Below are 16,434 nucleotides of genomic sequence, written 5' to 3'. Positions count from 1 at the left end.
TTTGTTGGGATAGGACGATATTTGCCCAAGATACTATTCAAAAATCTGGAATCTGTGGGTGCAACAAAATCGCAACATTGAGAAAATCACCTTTAAAGTTGTCCATTTATGTTCATGATTGTGCTGCATTCACTCACAAAAATAAATGTTTTATATATTTACGGTAGGAAATTTACAAAATATCTTCATGGAACATGATCTTTACTTAATATCCTAATAATTTTTGCCATAAAAGAAAAATCGATAATGTTGACCCATACAATGTATTGTTGGGTATTGCCACAAATATACCCGTGCGACATGTGACTGGTTTTGTCGTCCAGGGTCACATTTGTGTTCCGAATATAAACAAAAGTCTTACGGGTTTGGAACGACATGAGGGCAAGTAATTAATGACAGAATTTTCATTTATGGGTGAACCAGCTAACCCTTTAAGGCATCCTTACTGAATAACAGTATTTCGTTAAAAATAAAAGTACTGACCCTGAACTTTTCAACGATAGTGTACATGCAATACAGTAATTGCAAAAATAACTATTTTTATTTGTGAGATGAAACTCACTCAATTAAACATGTAATGTGTGACACATGTAATGAGGTCACGTCATAACAGTGCAAACAGTGCTGCATAATGCATACTGTTTCACACACTATTCTGAGAATCGTTGTATTCAGTATGCAGTGTGCACAACACGAGTGCATACGAGAATAACATTTACTAAAATGTGCCATATACAACTAAGTGTTTTTTTTTTAAACAACATTTATAAGCAATATCAAATTTGATTTGTTGCAACAAATTTTTCTCAACATTTTAGTAAAATGCAAGATAACTTTAAAAAAATAATCTCTGAGACAAAACTTTCAGAATTAAACAAGCTAGGCATCTGACAACAATGTAGCATGCTGAAGTTGGAAATATTTATTGATTCATAATCTGTAGCCTACTCTTTTAGCATATTTAAAAAATATATAGTAGGTAGTATGCTGTATACTGAACATGCATTCTGAACTTGCATTCTGAGTCAGGGATAAGGGAAAGCGACGAATAGCTTTTGAACTCCAAACAGATAAGAGAAGTGTGTGGAGCTTTTTAAATCCACAGAGAGAACAGATGGGCGGGGCTCTTGAAACCTAGTGGGCGGGGCATCTGAGGTCAGGTGAAAGTGATGTCTGTAATCAGGTCTTGGTTTGATCGAAGAAAGAGAAAGTCAGGAATAGTGAAATACTGAAGTCAGGCAAGGATATTTGGTCAGGGGGACAAATATGAAACCCTTTTGGTGTTTTGCTGTGGAAGATGGTGGTAGGTATCATGTTTTTGCTGTAGGGAAGGCGTTTGATAAGAGAGTTTGACGTGTGTTAGTATTCATTGAGAAAGACCACCAGTGAGTGTCTGACTGACAGCCAGCGTCTCTCCCATTACACATCAAATACAAAACGCACCGGGACAGTGAAGGTGATTTTGTGTTCATGCTGACCCTGAGTGATGGACACTGCTGTTGGTGTCTGGGGCTCATGGTGGAATTATTATGTACTTCAAGTTTGACCTTCAATTCTCCTGAAGAGTTTTTGAAGCACACACACACACACAAGCACACTCTCACTATCATTTATCATCAATTCACACAGTTTCCAAATCAATCGTTCTGATTTTAAAATACTTGTTTGCCAGTTTAATGTGCAGAGTATTCTGACGTCAACTTCTGTTTTAGTGTGTTTCCAAGCAGTTGCAAACTAATTAAAATCTAAAAAATGGAAGCTGTTCCACAGTGAGCGAGGGACAAATAACGGCTGTCTTCACATTGACTGCCGATATCTAGCCAATGGTCTGTTCAGACTCTTTACCAGGTGTACCACAGATATTTAATTAGCGCTTAATTACTTTCGCCTTAAATCCAGTTCCCAATAATGCCGTTTCAGCAGGACTGAAGAGAATGGCTGGCCCAGCATGCATTGTGCCTGTGTGTGTTCAGATGCGGCCCTTTGTCTTTTGTGTGTCTGCATAGAGAGAATCGCTTTATGGATTCTGGCCTTTATGAGGGCAATAGAATGAGAGCTGATTGTTTTGGCAGGTTTTTTTGCACCTGCGTCTTTCTCTCGCTGTAATCAATCTTCCGTGCATAAGCTGATATCGCTCTGTGCAGTTCGCATTCAATGTTCTGTAGTCTTGCCAGACGATTCGCCATCATCGGCCTTTTAACAAACAACACCTGTGCTCAATCTGTGAGCACATGCTCCTTTACCTGTCGCAGAGTTACCAGGACAACCCGCTGTTTGCACAACACCGCCTCGTTGAGTGTTGTCCAATCAGAGCATGCGATCCGAGCGCGGAAACCAGTAGGCTGGTCATATTGGCGTCTGCCGACCTTTTGCTCGTATGCAGCTGTGTGATGTGCAACCAATCAGCAGTTAATTACCCTGATTCTGAACGCCAGTTAATTGGTCTTGGCAGTATCTGGATGCCATCAGGTGTTTATCATACGCAGGTGATTACAGGTATCGGTTGGGTCTGAATCCGATTAAAACCAGAGCCAAGACATCGGCTTGTTTCTGGACGTGTTCACCCGCCCCTCCTGTGACCCGGCAAGCTGCGCTGAGAGGTTCAAAGGAGATTTGGAAAGATCAGAGCATCCAAATAAGCGTCTGCTGGGCTTTCGCCCCAAAATCACAGAATATAATCAATGTGGACAGCGCTGAAGACCGCCACCGCGCTGGAAAACAGATTGCGCCCACAAGCGGCTCGCGGAAATAATCTAAATCTCCTTTCCAAACGGCTTGGCTCTTCTCGAAGCTTTTCGATCCAACTGTCCACAGAGGATGCGGATAAAATCAGTATCAGATTATGGATATACAGAGACTGAAACGATAGCCTTGTGGGTTTATTAATTTAGGTTGTTTTTAGGTCAGTAATTGAATCAACGAGACCCATAATGAGTCCCATGTTTCATCTGCTTGTCTGAATTTTGACCCTGAAGAGGACATGTGGCCAGAACAGAAGTCGAGTCTGCGTTTCGACGCAATAACTCGGGCACAGATCGCTTCAACAATTTCTTTCTTCAGGAATATGGTGCAATTTGGTGTCCAATTATTTGAAAGCAGTAGAGACATCAATCCTGCTGTTGTTGTGAGAACTATTAGATATGTGTTCTAAAATTATTATCTAGTATAAAATTAACTGCGCATGAAAAGTCAGTAGTTTTAAACACATCAAATTATCCTGCCCCCCTTTAAAATGGACTGGTGATTCTTAGTCTGAATAGGATAGGATAGGATAGGATAGGATAGGAGATAGGATATAGGATAGGATATCATATAATGTCATGTCAAGTCATATCAATCTTTAGACATATCCCACATTTTAGTAACTTTAATAGCAAAAACTGCAGACCTCATAACAAAAAGAATGTATATAAAATAAAACTGCTCATATGGTATTTCATTTGATATCCTGAGGTTGATGATTGCCATTAAGCACTGATCTTTTGTTGGAAAAGAAGAGGGGAACAAGTTTCAGACCCTATTTTGTTCCCTTTAACAGAAAGGCATGGTTATGTGTCTAAGACAAATCACTGCTGTAGCATGGTAACGCTTTTAACCTTGTTAATCTAGTTTTCATTATTAGCTGGCCGTTTTCGATTTTAATTCAGAAGGATTATTCACGCATCAACACCTCAAACTCACACCTGCTGTTGAACATGTTCTGCCAGTGTGTGTGTGTGTGTGTGTGAGGGGATTTCATACACCTGACTGGTATTTCTGTGTGGTTTTGATCAAGTGTGAAGAGTGAGATTGACCGGTTATGTTTCGTGACAACTGGACTCTCTCTCTCTTCAGTTCAGAGAGCAGCTAGATATATATGTGCATTTAAACTGTGCACAAAATAAGTAGCCTAGTTTTAACCACCTTAACTAAAATGAAAGTATTTTAAAGACGGCAGACAGTCTTTCACTGTGAAAGTGTAAATTGTTTGTAGTTCCCTAATCCACAATCAGCCATATGATTTACATATGGACTACAAACATATTTTGATTTCCAGTGAACCATTATTTCTGTAAGTTATTGAAAATATTGAAACAAATTCCAGTCAAGTCTCATTAAAATGGTGCTTTAAAGTACGCTTATTTTAATGTCTTGACTAACATACTAAAGCACATGTAAATAACTTTAATATGATAATATTTGTAACAGCAGTGTGTTATTCGATATTAAATTTGAAGTGAATATATTTTAAATGCACTAAACATCAACCTCATTACAAATGTGTAACTGCAACCAATCAACCAACCAATTAATCAATTAATCAATTAATCAATCAATTAATCAATCAATCAATCAATCAATCAATCAATCAATCGATATGTATATTTTAGTTTACTGTAAATGCTTGTCAGGACATTCCACAGTACATTTTAACCATATTTCAAAGACAATTGAAGTAATTATGAAATTACATACAGATGTACTTAAAAGTGTCAACTAATTGCATTTAATATAAACATAAACTATAATGGATTTTCATTTGATTGCAAACGGTTCCAACAGGAAGTTCCTGCCAATAAGATGCAACAATATTAGCATTTGCATTTGTCATTGTAGTCGTTCTCCATAGTCCGTGTTTGTGTGTTTGACTTTGTAAAGAGCTGGTGTCAAGCGTTAATTGTTGATCCTGCAGTTCGGTGGAAATCACAGTCCCAAAGCACTTAATTTCCCTTTAACTCTCACACTCACAAACCCTCCAGACACACTACAGCAATCAAGCACAATCACCACCATCACAACATCCATTCATTTTTAGATTTTTAAGTGCTGTCAGGGTCTCCTGTGTCTGAGATGGGTGAATCTGACCAAATGTCTGAGTGACATTTCAGCACAAAATAAAAAATAAATGGCATTTTGCATTAGGCTTACACTTTATCTGAAGCGATGTATACCGTTATTCAAGGTCTATTTTCAGTTTGTGTTTGTGGAAACAAAGCTTGACCTTGGTGTCGCTAGCATCATGTTTTTCCATTGAGCTTCAGGAATGAAAATTCAGGAACAGAAGAATGAAAAAGACCCCTACATAACATAATGTGTTCAAATGCTTACGAGTTTGTTCTTTTTTTTCAGTCATCCTTAATGTATTACAATTAAAGTGCAAAAATGCATTTTTATTTACTGTAAATCAGCATACTGTAAATAAAGGCTTTACAATTTAAAGGGATAGTTCACCCAAAAATTGAAATTCTCTTCATTTGCTCACCCTCAAGTTGTTCCAAACCTGTATGAATTTCTTTCTTCTGCTGAAAACAAAAGACGATTTTGAAGGGCCTCATTGACTTCCATAGTATATATTTTTTTTTCATACTGGAAGTCAATGGTATGAAGCCCCTAAAAGGACATGGTGAAGAAAAGAAAAAAATAGATGGGAGGAATCATTTTTTGCTTTCTCACAAATGTTCTGGTTCCCCCGAGAAACGTTGCGTTCACTCGCAAAGAACACAAAGGTTTTGCGAGCAAATGGAAACGTGTTTGCGAGGGAATGCAAAGTTTCTCAGGGGAACACTAAACATTTGCGAGTGAACGCAAAACCATTGAGTTATTATTTTTCCTCCCATCTCATATTTTTTCCACCCCCATGTCCCCTTAGGGGCTCCGTACAATGGGGCCCGTCAATTCCTCAAAATATCTTATTTTTTGTTCAGCAGAAGAAAGAAATTCATACATATTTGAAACAACTCTAGAGGTGGGTGAAATATCCCTTTAAATTAATAATAATAATAGCTATAATAATAATAATAATAATAACAATAATAACAATATTATTATTATCATCATTATTAAATATATAATAATGATATATAAATAAATAATAATGATAATAATTAGTAACCATTAGTAATTATTATTAATAATAATATGTAATAAATAAATACATTTTTACTTGATGAGATATTTGCTTAATTGTCATGAGGACAATGTCTGCATGCAAATAGTAGTAGTAGTAGATAAAAATAAAAAGGCTTTATTGACTAATAACTTATATAGTTATTATATAACTATAATATATAACTAAGTTTTTAGGTATAAAAACTTATTTCTTTGATTTGACTGTATTTCTTTTCCCGGACATGCTGTTGACAGCTGTCATGACCCCACTCTGTCTCTCTCTCTCTCTCGCTCTCTCTCTGCGAGTCAAAATGATTGTCATGTATTGACATGCTAGTTGTAACACGGTTGCCTTGGTGATTGATGCATTGACATGGTTCAAGTGATGTAGTTGCCTGTAGTGATGGAAGACACCTGGACACTTGAGGAAATGTGCTGGATTCACTCTGACATGTGTGTGTGTGTGTGTGTGTGTGTGTGTGTGTGTGCTCAGCTCAGCCAGTGAAAAACCTGTAGCCTGTAGTTGCTAAATCATCTGTGCTGACATGCTCTAATATGTTTACTCTTATCAGCTACACACACATTTTGATTCATTCATAATTCACTGGATAGACAGGCCACAACAACACTTGCCACGTCACCTTAGAGGTCAAATAGCAAACGGTTTAATCCGACTTTAAGGCTGTTGCTAGTTTGGACTTTATCTGACAACTTGAAAATGGCTCTTAATACACCTGTTTTCTTGCTCTTAATGAAGCATTTAACTGAAATCAGGAGACAAAACACGTTTCTAATCAGCCGTTTAGCACAGACTTAAAGTCAGTGTGAAATGCCATTCAGATTTTAATTACGTAATGTGATAAATTTCAGAGGGAAGCAGCATATTCAAAGATAAAATATGAGATGGATCCATCTGGAATTGATCGGATGATGAAAAGTTTCTACGACAGGTGGTGGGAAAGGATGACAGTAGGAGCGTCACTCGCGAGCCGAGAATATTTCAGCCCAGAATGTGCTAAATAAAATAGTATTACCTAAAATAACTTCACTGTCAGTCTCGTCCCTTTTGAAAAACTAGTGCACATAACTTTACTGAATGTACACTTTTAAAAGTAAAAGTAAAATAAATAAAAATACTTGCAGATAATAATATTAATGAAATAAAAGGCCATTTAAAGAGAGTATTTAACAGTTTCTTAACTAATAATCTTTCGTCATATTTTAGTGAAGTACACTTTTTTTGATGTGTTGACTAACATGCTAAAGCACATCAAGTACTTGATTATATTTTTTATAATTTTATATATTATCATAATAGATTTTAAATGTACAAAAATATTAGTCTTTTAGTTTACTATAAATGCTTATTAATAAGCTCGACAGTACAATTTGATTATAATTTTAAGTACCCCATTCTAATTTTATATTTCATGCGATATTATCTTTAAAGTTAATATATTTTAAATTCCAACCTTTTTTCAAATTTAAATAGACATATTTTAGTGTGATTACCACTGAACTGCAGGTACAACAGTGCAATTATGAAATTACACTAAAGATACATTTAAATATACATTTAATAAAAAATTTAACTATAATACATGTTCATGTTATTGCAATTAACATGCAATTAAGTTTCCAAGAACATTACTTTCAGTTCACACTTAAAGGTGCAATAGGCTTGTGTATGACATCACAGCTTGTGGGCGGGGCCTCGTCTCACGTTCCTTTTCATGTTGAATTTGTGTAGTGTGATTTTGAACTGTTGTGCTACAGACACACATCTCCTTGCAGTCTTTGAATCTCTAATCACTTTGCTACCCTCTGGCTTGAGGTGTGTGTGTGTGTGTGTGTGTGTGTGTGTGTGTGCGTGTTAGAGAAATGACCTTGTCTCACAATTACATGATTTCTCTTGGACAATGAAACCCAGCTGGTACCCATGGCAGCAGAGTGGTGTCCATGGCAACTTGCTGGTCCTCGCTATGGTGACCTTGATTTTAGGGCTCTTCTGACACCTTATGTCAATAAGCTCCGCCCACATTGCCTCATGCCAACATGAGCACATTTATGAATGAATCAGAAATAGAAGCTCAGTTCCACAATCTGGTAAGGTGCCTGTCTAGTGGAAAATTAAGCAGTCAGTTAAGTTAACATTATTTAGTACAAAGCAATAATAAAACATCTTTTTTTTTTTTTTTTTAAATGGTTACATTTATCCGTGTTTGTTCTATAATTTTTAATTAGATTGTGAATCAATTTACTTACCCACTTACCATTTTGGTTCACCCAAATATGAAGTTTCTGTCATCATTTACTCACCCTTGTGTCGTTCCAAACCCATATGACTTTTGTTCATCTTCAGAAACATAAATGAAGATATTTTTTATGAAATCTGAGAGCTTTCTGTCCCTCCATTGACAGCTACGCAACTGACACTTTGATGCTTTAAAAAGTTCATAAAGAGATGGTAAAGCTAATCCATATGAATTGAGGGGTTTAATCAGAATTTTCTGAAGAGACTTGATCGCTTTATATGATGAACAGATTTAATTTAGGCTTTTATTCACATATAAATATTCATCAACTCACACATCAAACATGTTCGCTTGACGTGTGAGAACCAATTAGGTTTTTTCTAGTGTGTTACGCAGCACGTTTGAGCTTCAGCAAGAACCAATGAGGTTTGTTCTAGTGCGTCAAGCAGGTTCGGTTGAGCTTCTGTTTATTTTCGCTGAAAGTTTAAATGTGAATAAAAGCCTAAATTCAATCTGTTCATCATATAAAGCGTCTATATAGAACAGGGGTGCAAAACTCAGTTCCTTGAGGGCCACTGTCCTGCAGAGTTCAGCTCCAACCCCAACTAAACACACCTGAATCAGCTGATCAAGATCTTACTCCAGGACCAATTTTGGATACCCCTCTTTTAGGGGTTCCACCATGGGATCATTTAATGGACTTAGTTTTAATTAACTAAATTTGTTTTATTTCATTTTTTTATTTAAAGTCCCCCCTGTAGTCAATAATTGTATCCCTTAAATCACCAGAATGACATATTTAAATGTTTTTTTTTTCTTTCAGATTAATTCAGATTAACACCCTTGCTTCATTGAGGTATACGCGGATCTATGGATATATATATGATTAGCCTTTTGCTTGACTACGTTATCAAACAGCTAATAGTGTGTTGCTAATGTTACACAAACTATGTTCCCGTTCGCCATCTCGGTCTACCATTTAAACATCAGCATCCTTAGAAATGCTTACATACATAATTAACCCGCTATATTGCTAAAAGTACCCAATTTTTCATATCAACAGAAAAATATACCAGGATAACCTGGCTTCTCTTGAGACTCCACTGCTTCAGAGCGGTCATAGTCAATGATATGCTAAAGCCCGCCCCCCACGTGACGTGATTGGTTACAAGGTTGTTTGTGACGGAAGGAATTCTGGCGATTTCAAACCGTTTTTCTTTCACTGCAGTTTTAAGGAGAAAATACTCAGCAATCGTGTTGATTTATGAATTTGCACATGGTTTGTCTTAAATCATATTAAAAACACCACATAGACATATAAACAACATTAAAAACTTGATTTTCACCACAGGGGGACTTTAAAATAAATTTTCTGAATTAAACAGCTTGTTAAACAGAAAAACAAAAACAAATAACCCATTAAACATGAAACTATTATGCAATCATTTCCATTAAAATTGAGTCAAGAATGCTAGGGTTCTTATGGAAACCATTAAAAGGTGTCTACCAATGTGGACAACAAGGCAGCTCATAAGGATTTATAAAAGAGTTCTCTCTAGCTGGCTTTTTTTTTTTTTTTTTACTATTTGGGTGGTAATCTGGTTAATCCTGTTTTATCAAAATAAATGATTATAGAACAGATCATGCATACTTGCACATAAACACACGCTTAGCCATTGTGTGTGTGTGTGTGTGTGTGTGTGCGTGATCTGGCATGTGTGATTACAATGTTAAAGTGGTTGTCCTTCCCCTGTCCTCCTCTGTCCTTCCTGTGTCCTCGTAAACCAATACATACTGATTGATTTTTTTATTTTTATTTTTTATGATATAATGTTATTTGTATATTAACTGTATTTTGTATAATTACAATTTAAAATAACTGTTTTATATTTGAATATATTGCAAAATGTATTTTTTTCCCTGTGATGCATACTGAATTTTCACATGATCCTTCAGAAATCATCCTAATATCACCCTAATTGCTGCTCAACAAACATTTCTTATTATTATTAATGTTGAAAACAGGTGTGCTGCTTCGCTGTGTGGAAACTGATACTGATGCATTCAGGATTCTTTGATGAACAGAAGGTTTAAATGATAAGCTTTTATTTGAAATAGAAACAGAGGTTTTGTGAGATTTCTTTTACTTCTAAGCTATTGTTTGTCCTTAAACTTTAGTTAAGTAAACCTCACATACACTTTAACAAATTACTGTATGAATGTTGTTTCATAAACAGATTTATGTGATTAATGATGTGACATGTCAGCATGTCTCACTGTTTGATTTCAATGCTGAATTCTCTTTCATAACTCACTGTTTTATTCATTTACAGTACTCCTTCCTTAGACACACACACACACACACACACTATAATTCGAGTTTTTCTGTTTCTCCACAGGACTCTGCTGAATGGTTTGCTGGTACGCAAATATGTTTTATTTCTTGTGTTTAGTCGGGTGCACAACATAATGAATTCTGAGACAAATTTTGGGAATCTTGCTTGAGTCTGACACTGTCAATCATGACAAAGATGTGTATCATAGAGTCTGACAGTCTGATGTCACACAATTTGACAAGCAACAATCATAAAGGACAAGCAAAAATCACACAGTTTGCACCCGACTTCAGTGTAACACAAGAACAGATGCTTATGGTTTCTTTTATTCTCAGGTTGTTCTGGAAAAGAAGAAAAAGTCCAAGCATTATTTTATTGCTCTGATATTCTCTCTTTGTCTCTGTTTTTTCTCCTCCATGCCTAAAAATAGAGGTGGAACAGAAAGGTAAAGACGTGTTTCTTTCACCCCGTATAGCATCTGTATGTTGGTTCCCTCGCAACATGTTTAACATTTTCTCAAGTAAACCATCATACATTTATTCATTACTAGAGAGATTATTTTTGACACTGGCTCTATGTTACAGTGATATTTAAAAGTCAAACACACTGTGTGTTTGGTAATATTATATGTTATTGGAGGAAATGTTATGTATGTGGCGGAGATGGTGTTGTGGTGGGCTCATGTTTTCTCATAGTGTTCACCCTCATTTCAGTTCATGTGTGTTATAATGCTCTTCTTCTGGTGCTGCTGAAAATGTAGAAAAAAACCTTGTGTCATCATGTGACATTTATATTTCACAAAGCATTTTATTGGATGAATATGAGTGCAACGTGATGCCATGAATGAATGTTTGTGTTTTTAAAGGAGAGGTTTTTTTTTTTATTGTTTTATTTTATTATTCTTTTTTGATTGTTTGCACTAGCATTATATCTATATACAATAAAATAATTCAAAAAATTCAAAGCTGCATTTATCAGGCACGCAAAAACTCAATTAGGCAGACAGCATCAAACTTGCAAACACATGCAGATGAGCTAACACTTGCAATGATAGTAAATAGTAATAAAACAAACAAACAAACACCCTAATTTACATAACTGAATAGAAATTAGAAATGATCAGCATGTTTATTTCATTAAATATTTATTTAGCTAAAAGAAAAATCATAAAATGTTTTGAAGGGACCTCTTGGGAAACTGAGATGACTCGTTTTTGAAACCATTTAAAAGCAATTTAAATGAACAGTCCAAGGGAACTCATTAAAATAAATCAGACTTCTCAGTGTGACTTGAGAGAGAGGTTTCATTATTGCTTCAGATCGCGATAATGTGCAATATCCATTGAAAACAGTATTATTACTGGGAAAGCTTCAATTTTTTGAAAAGTGCTGCGTTACTGTCACACTATTGAAAATGTAGTAAATTAGTTATTAAATTATTAGTAAATTCTTATTAGTGAGGTGTCAAGCTCAACAAAAGACTGATGTTTATACTCAGAAATACTGATAAAGATTTTTTTTAAAAAAGTCCTATCTGGTAAAAAAGAGAAAACACAAGAAAAAAAAATGTTGTTTGAAATGAACATTTTGTTTACAAGCAGAGAACAATCAATACATTTTTGTTTAAACAACTTGCAACCTTTATGTCCATTTTGTAAACCTTAATCATAATCACATTAAGATTGCGCATCAAAGCACACTCACTGATATGCAGGTTTGCTGATTATGCAATAATGCAAGACAGAGAATGTCTAAAAAAACATTGAATTAATATTTATTAGTTTAATCCTGAATTTATGACAAAACTTGTATAATTTAACTTCAAATACGGCAGTATTTGTTGTTGAATTTGCCTCGGCATTTAAATGCGCTTCACGCGTACGTTGAGTTTGTCTGTTCAGGCCTATACATATTATGAATCCTTTTTCATCTGCCAGGTAATTAGATCTTATAGCATCAGTGTATCGGCTAAGTGCTCGCAAACCCCCGTTAGCACTTTAACAGTAATGATATTCATAATCTAATTCCCATTTAAAACATCCAGTGAAGCCCAATCAATAACCCAGCCAATGAGCTGACAGCATTTTAAATGACATCATTATGATGATAGTGCTGCTAACCTTCAGGGTGACACCATCAGATGAGAAACAGAACATAAGAACTGCTATAACTCTCTCTCTCTCTCTCTCTCTCTCTCTCTCTCTCTCTCTCACACACACACACACACACACACACACACACACACACACACACACACTAACACAGAGTTACAAATTTCCAGATGTGTAGATCTCTGGCAGTTTTGCATTTGGTCTGATTCAGTGTTTCACAACTGGTTCTGCTTCAGGACTCAAAAATCAAGTGCCAAAACTTAAAAAAAAAAAAAAAAGCCCTTAAAAACAAACGTATTAATATCACCATGAACTGCACATGAAGTATTCCAAAACATTAACTTGGCAGGCTGAATAGGAAATGTGACCATTTTGGTTTCCAACGGCCTCTTGAATTTTGATCGTTTCGTGTTGTCAGCAGCCGTTGAATCATCACACACAACACACTGGGTCATGATTATTTTTGTAGCACATCACACATCCCATCCATGTTGGCATCTGTCTAATTGGACCAGCTTCTACCAAGTGGCAGACGAATATGAACCAAAATAGTTTTATTTACACACACAACCACACATACACACACACTTTAAAAAAAGAAAGAAATTGGTATATCATTCACATTAAATGCACACTATGTAAGATTTTTAGTTCAAAATATCCAAAAACCACTAGAACAATGTTCTATAATTTGTTGATTTGTGTACTTACATTATCCCAAATGTTTCTACGAATGTTTAAATCCAGAGAAATAAGCAGTTTTAACCAGGACACGGACCGTGTCCGTGCGTCGCCTATCAATGACATCATACGATGTTACTCTCGATTTGGAAACACCAAAGACGCTTTAATATATTGTGTATTAGACAGGTGAGCAACTGTTTTGATACATTCATCGACATAAAACTAATTGTTGTTATACAGCTCAACACAGTAAGTCTTTTTGTTTAAATCTCGTTTTCTTGATTTACCGCGAGTACCATATTTACCATGCCTATTATCGATCTAGCTCACTGCAGTGTGTAACAAGTGTCTCAAATAGCAGCCGCCGAGTGAACGCACAGAGTAGCATTATAACAACTTTCATCACACTCAAATGTATATAATATGATAAAACAGCGCTGCGTTACCCCACATACACATGACCGGAAGAAGCGGAAGCGGCGTCTACAGCATAATAAAAGCTCCACTGCTCTCGAGCTGAGTGTTGTGCTTGTTTCTCATTAGAAATCGTTCCATCGGCCTCGTTCCGCTCCAATGGCTTTCATAGCGTTATAATACATCTTTAAAAATGTACCGGTCATCCATGAATATGATTTCTGCCTGTCGTATTCTACACCTGCTGTAGAGGTGAAGACAACAACTCCCATGATTCTGCGAAATTAAGGCGTCATCAAGCTACGCCTTTGTTTTGAATAAACGACCTCTAGTGGTGAACAATTACATAGTGTACCTTTAAATTGATAATTTTTTTTGGAGTAAAGACATTTGAAATTGACACCACAATAAATGAGAAGTGTTTTCTCCTCCCTTTTAAAAGTTGTTATTTGACTATTTATTATCGTAACTGCACGATTATGTGATTAGTTGCATATTATTTTGATTTAGCTTTTGATTTTGTTTTCCACTGCTGTCAGAAACATTATCCACTACTGGAGGTCGATCAACCAGGGGTGCGTTTCTCGTACAGCGACGTAACTCACTGCTTAACTACCGTAGGACGATGCAACGTTCAATAAATCAACTAGCTAGTCAAGACCGTATTGACGCAAGTTGCTGTCTTTAATTTTTAAGTACAATCAACTTGGATGTTTAAGTCATTTCAACTTAAATGACATTAAACTGACTTTTAATAAATGAGTTGAATCTTGTACAACATAAAAAAGTAAAAAAAACAAAAAAACATATGTTGTCATAACTTATTGATCCTATAATTATATACAGTGTGATGTCACACAGGTGGTGGAGTAATAACTTATTTTAACTAATCCGTTTGAAACCGAATTAATGCCAGATTGTTTTGCTATAAATTACGGACATGGCATCTGAGGACTAATTCTCATTTTTTTTCTCAAATATTTTGCTTTATTCCTAGATTCTTTTTTACGTACTAGAACATGTATGCACATGCACACTGTTCAAAAATGGCGCTTTAAATCTCTTGACAAACTAAAAGACGTACAGTACATGAAATAATGTATTCTAAATAAAATAAATAGATTATACTGAATGTCAGCTTGCTTTTTTTGCTCAAGATGAATATTTATTAAGTCCACATGTCATGCAAACAAGAAACTATGCTTGTAACCACAGGTCGAGAGCTGTCTTTCCAACACAACTTTGCAATGGTGTTTGCGAATGTTCGTTGGAACTAGTTCCTTAATAAAGTTTCGGGAAACTCGTTGAACTGTTGATAACGACAGGACTTGTGACCATAGTTGGCTAACGATGCTGTGTAGTTCATCAGATCAGGGACTGTAATGGGCAGCTGGTCAGATCAGAGGTTCAGGATAAATTGACATGACGTGGAGACGAGAGATGAGCAGCAGAGATGAGCATTAAAACACTGAGCAACTCGGTTGATGGTGTATGTTCTTCTTGTCCTACACCTCCTTCTTCTCTTCCTCCTCATCTCTTTCTGATGTTTTCCTCTAGCCTACTCTGCCTGTATTCATATTAAAAGCAATAGTTCACCAAATAATAAAGCCTCTTTTACTCCCCAAATGACTTTTCTTCCATGAAACACATTCTGCAGAATATGCATATTGTGCTTTCCCATAAAATGCAAGCACTGAGGGTTGTTAAGCTCCAAAAACAACAAAACTTCATACAAGGGGTCCATATAAATTATACACATTATTGTACACAAGCCAAACGGAAGCTTTGCATAAGTACAGACTGATATTTAAGAGTCTCACCAGTTACTGCCGACTTAAATTTTTGTCACTCAAAGCTGTCGTATGACTTCAGAAGACATGTATAGCCGTCATTCTTTGTCATTTTTAAGCTTTACTGATAAGGCCACTGTGAATTGGAGCTTGTATGACTACTCGCTGTTAGTTGACTAGTCATCCAGAAAGGCAGTCAACTAGATGGTGGGTCAGTGTTTACTTCAATATGCCATGCAGTTTCAACAATCTCTGTTGTTTCTGGCAAGTCCAAAGCTGCAAAAAAAATAAATAAAACTAGTTTAGAAAAAGTACAAATTTAAATAGATACATAAATTTAAAGATGCATTTATTTAACCACATTTTCACAATATACTAAAGCTCGTTTTCATAAATCTAAACAATAAAAGCAGTGTTGCATTTGGCTTGCTCAGTTGGGGATATTTTGGGAATATTTAATTTAATTTTATCAATCAATAAATTCCACTAGAAACAAACCTTGTTGTATTATTTTAATTTGATACTGTGAAGCTGCTTTGATACAATCTGTATTGTGAAAAGCGCTATACAAATATACTTGACTTGGCTTGGGGGAAGAAAAGTTGATATGGAATATTTTGCTGGAAAAATATGACAAAAATATTTATGAATATATATTTTATACCTTTTTTTTTTTTTTTTGCAGTAGTGGCAGACCTAAAAGACTAATAAGTAGAAATCATAAAAAAAAATCAGACAAATGTATCTAAACATCATTAAAACAAGGTAAACTTTCTAAAGCAAACTTTTAAAACTTGTTTTCAGAGAATGTATTTTAAATTCCTTTATTTATCTTACCTCACTGTCATTTTTTAATTTTTTTTGTTTACATCAATCTAAAAACAATTACAACGGGGAAAGAAAAAAACATTCTGTTAAAAATATCTCATTTAGTGTTCCACTGATTAAAAAAGACACTGCGGTTTTAAAATGTTATT

At 35.5% G+C, this 16,434-nt stretch overlaps 1 protein-coding gene across 13 annotated transcripts in view; it reads left to right on the top strand.

Annotated features, from left to right (window-relative positions):
- LOC311078545 (adhesion G protein-coupled receptor L3) overlaps nucleotides 1–16,434 on the top strand; it is a 311,310-nt gene that overhangs the window by 170,287 nt on the left and 124,589 nt on the right. For all 13 annotated transcript variants that reach the window (XM_084107416.1, XM_084107415.1, XM_084107412.1 and 10 more), the window contains one exon: nucleotides 10,890–10,904. In XM_084107416.1, coding sequence (XP_083963542.1) covers nucleotides 10,890–10,904 — 15 coding nt within the window. The remainder of the gene's footprint in view (nucleotides 1–10,889; nucleotides 10,905–16,434) is intronic.

This window comes from Abramis brama (genome assembly GCF_963993115.1).
Source record: "Abramis brama genome assembly, chromosome: 3".
In the NCBI taxonomy this organism is placed as follows: Eukaryota; Metazoa; Chordata; class Actinopteri; order Cypriniformes; family Leuciscidae; genus Abramis; species Abramis brama.
This window is presented reverse-complemented; position numbering and strand designations above follow the sequence as displayed.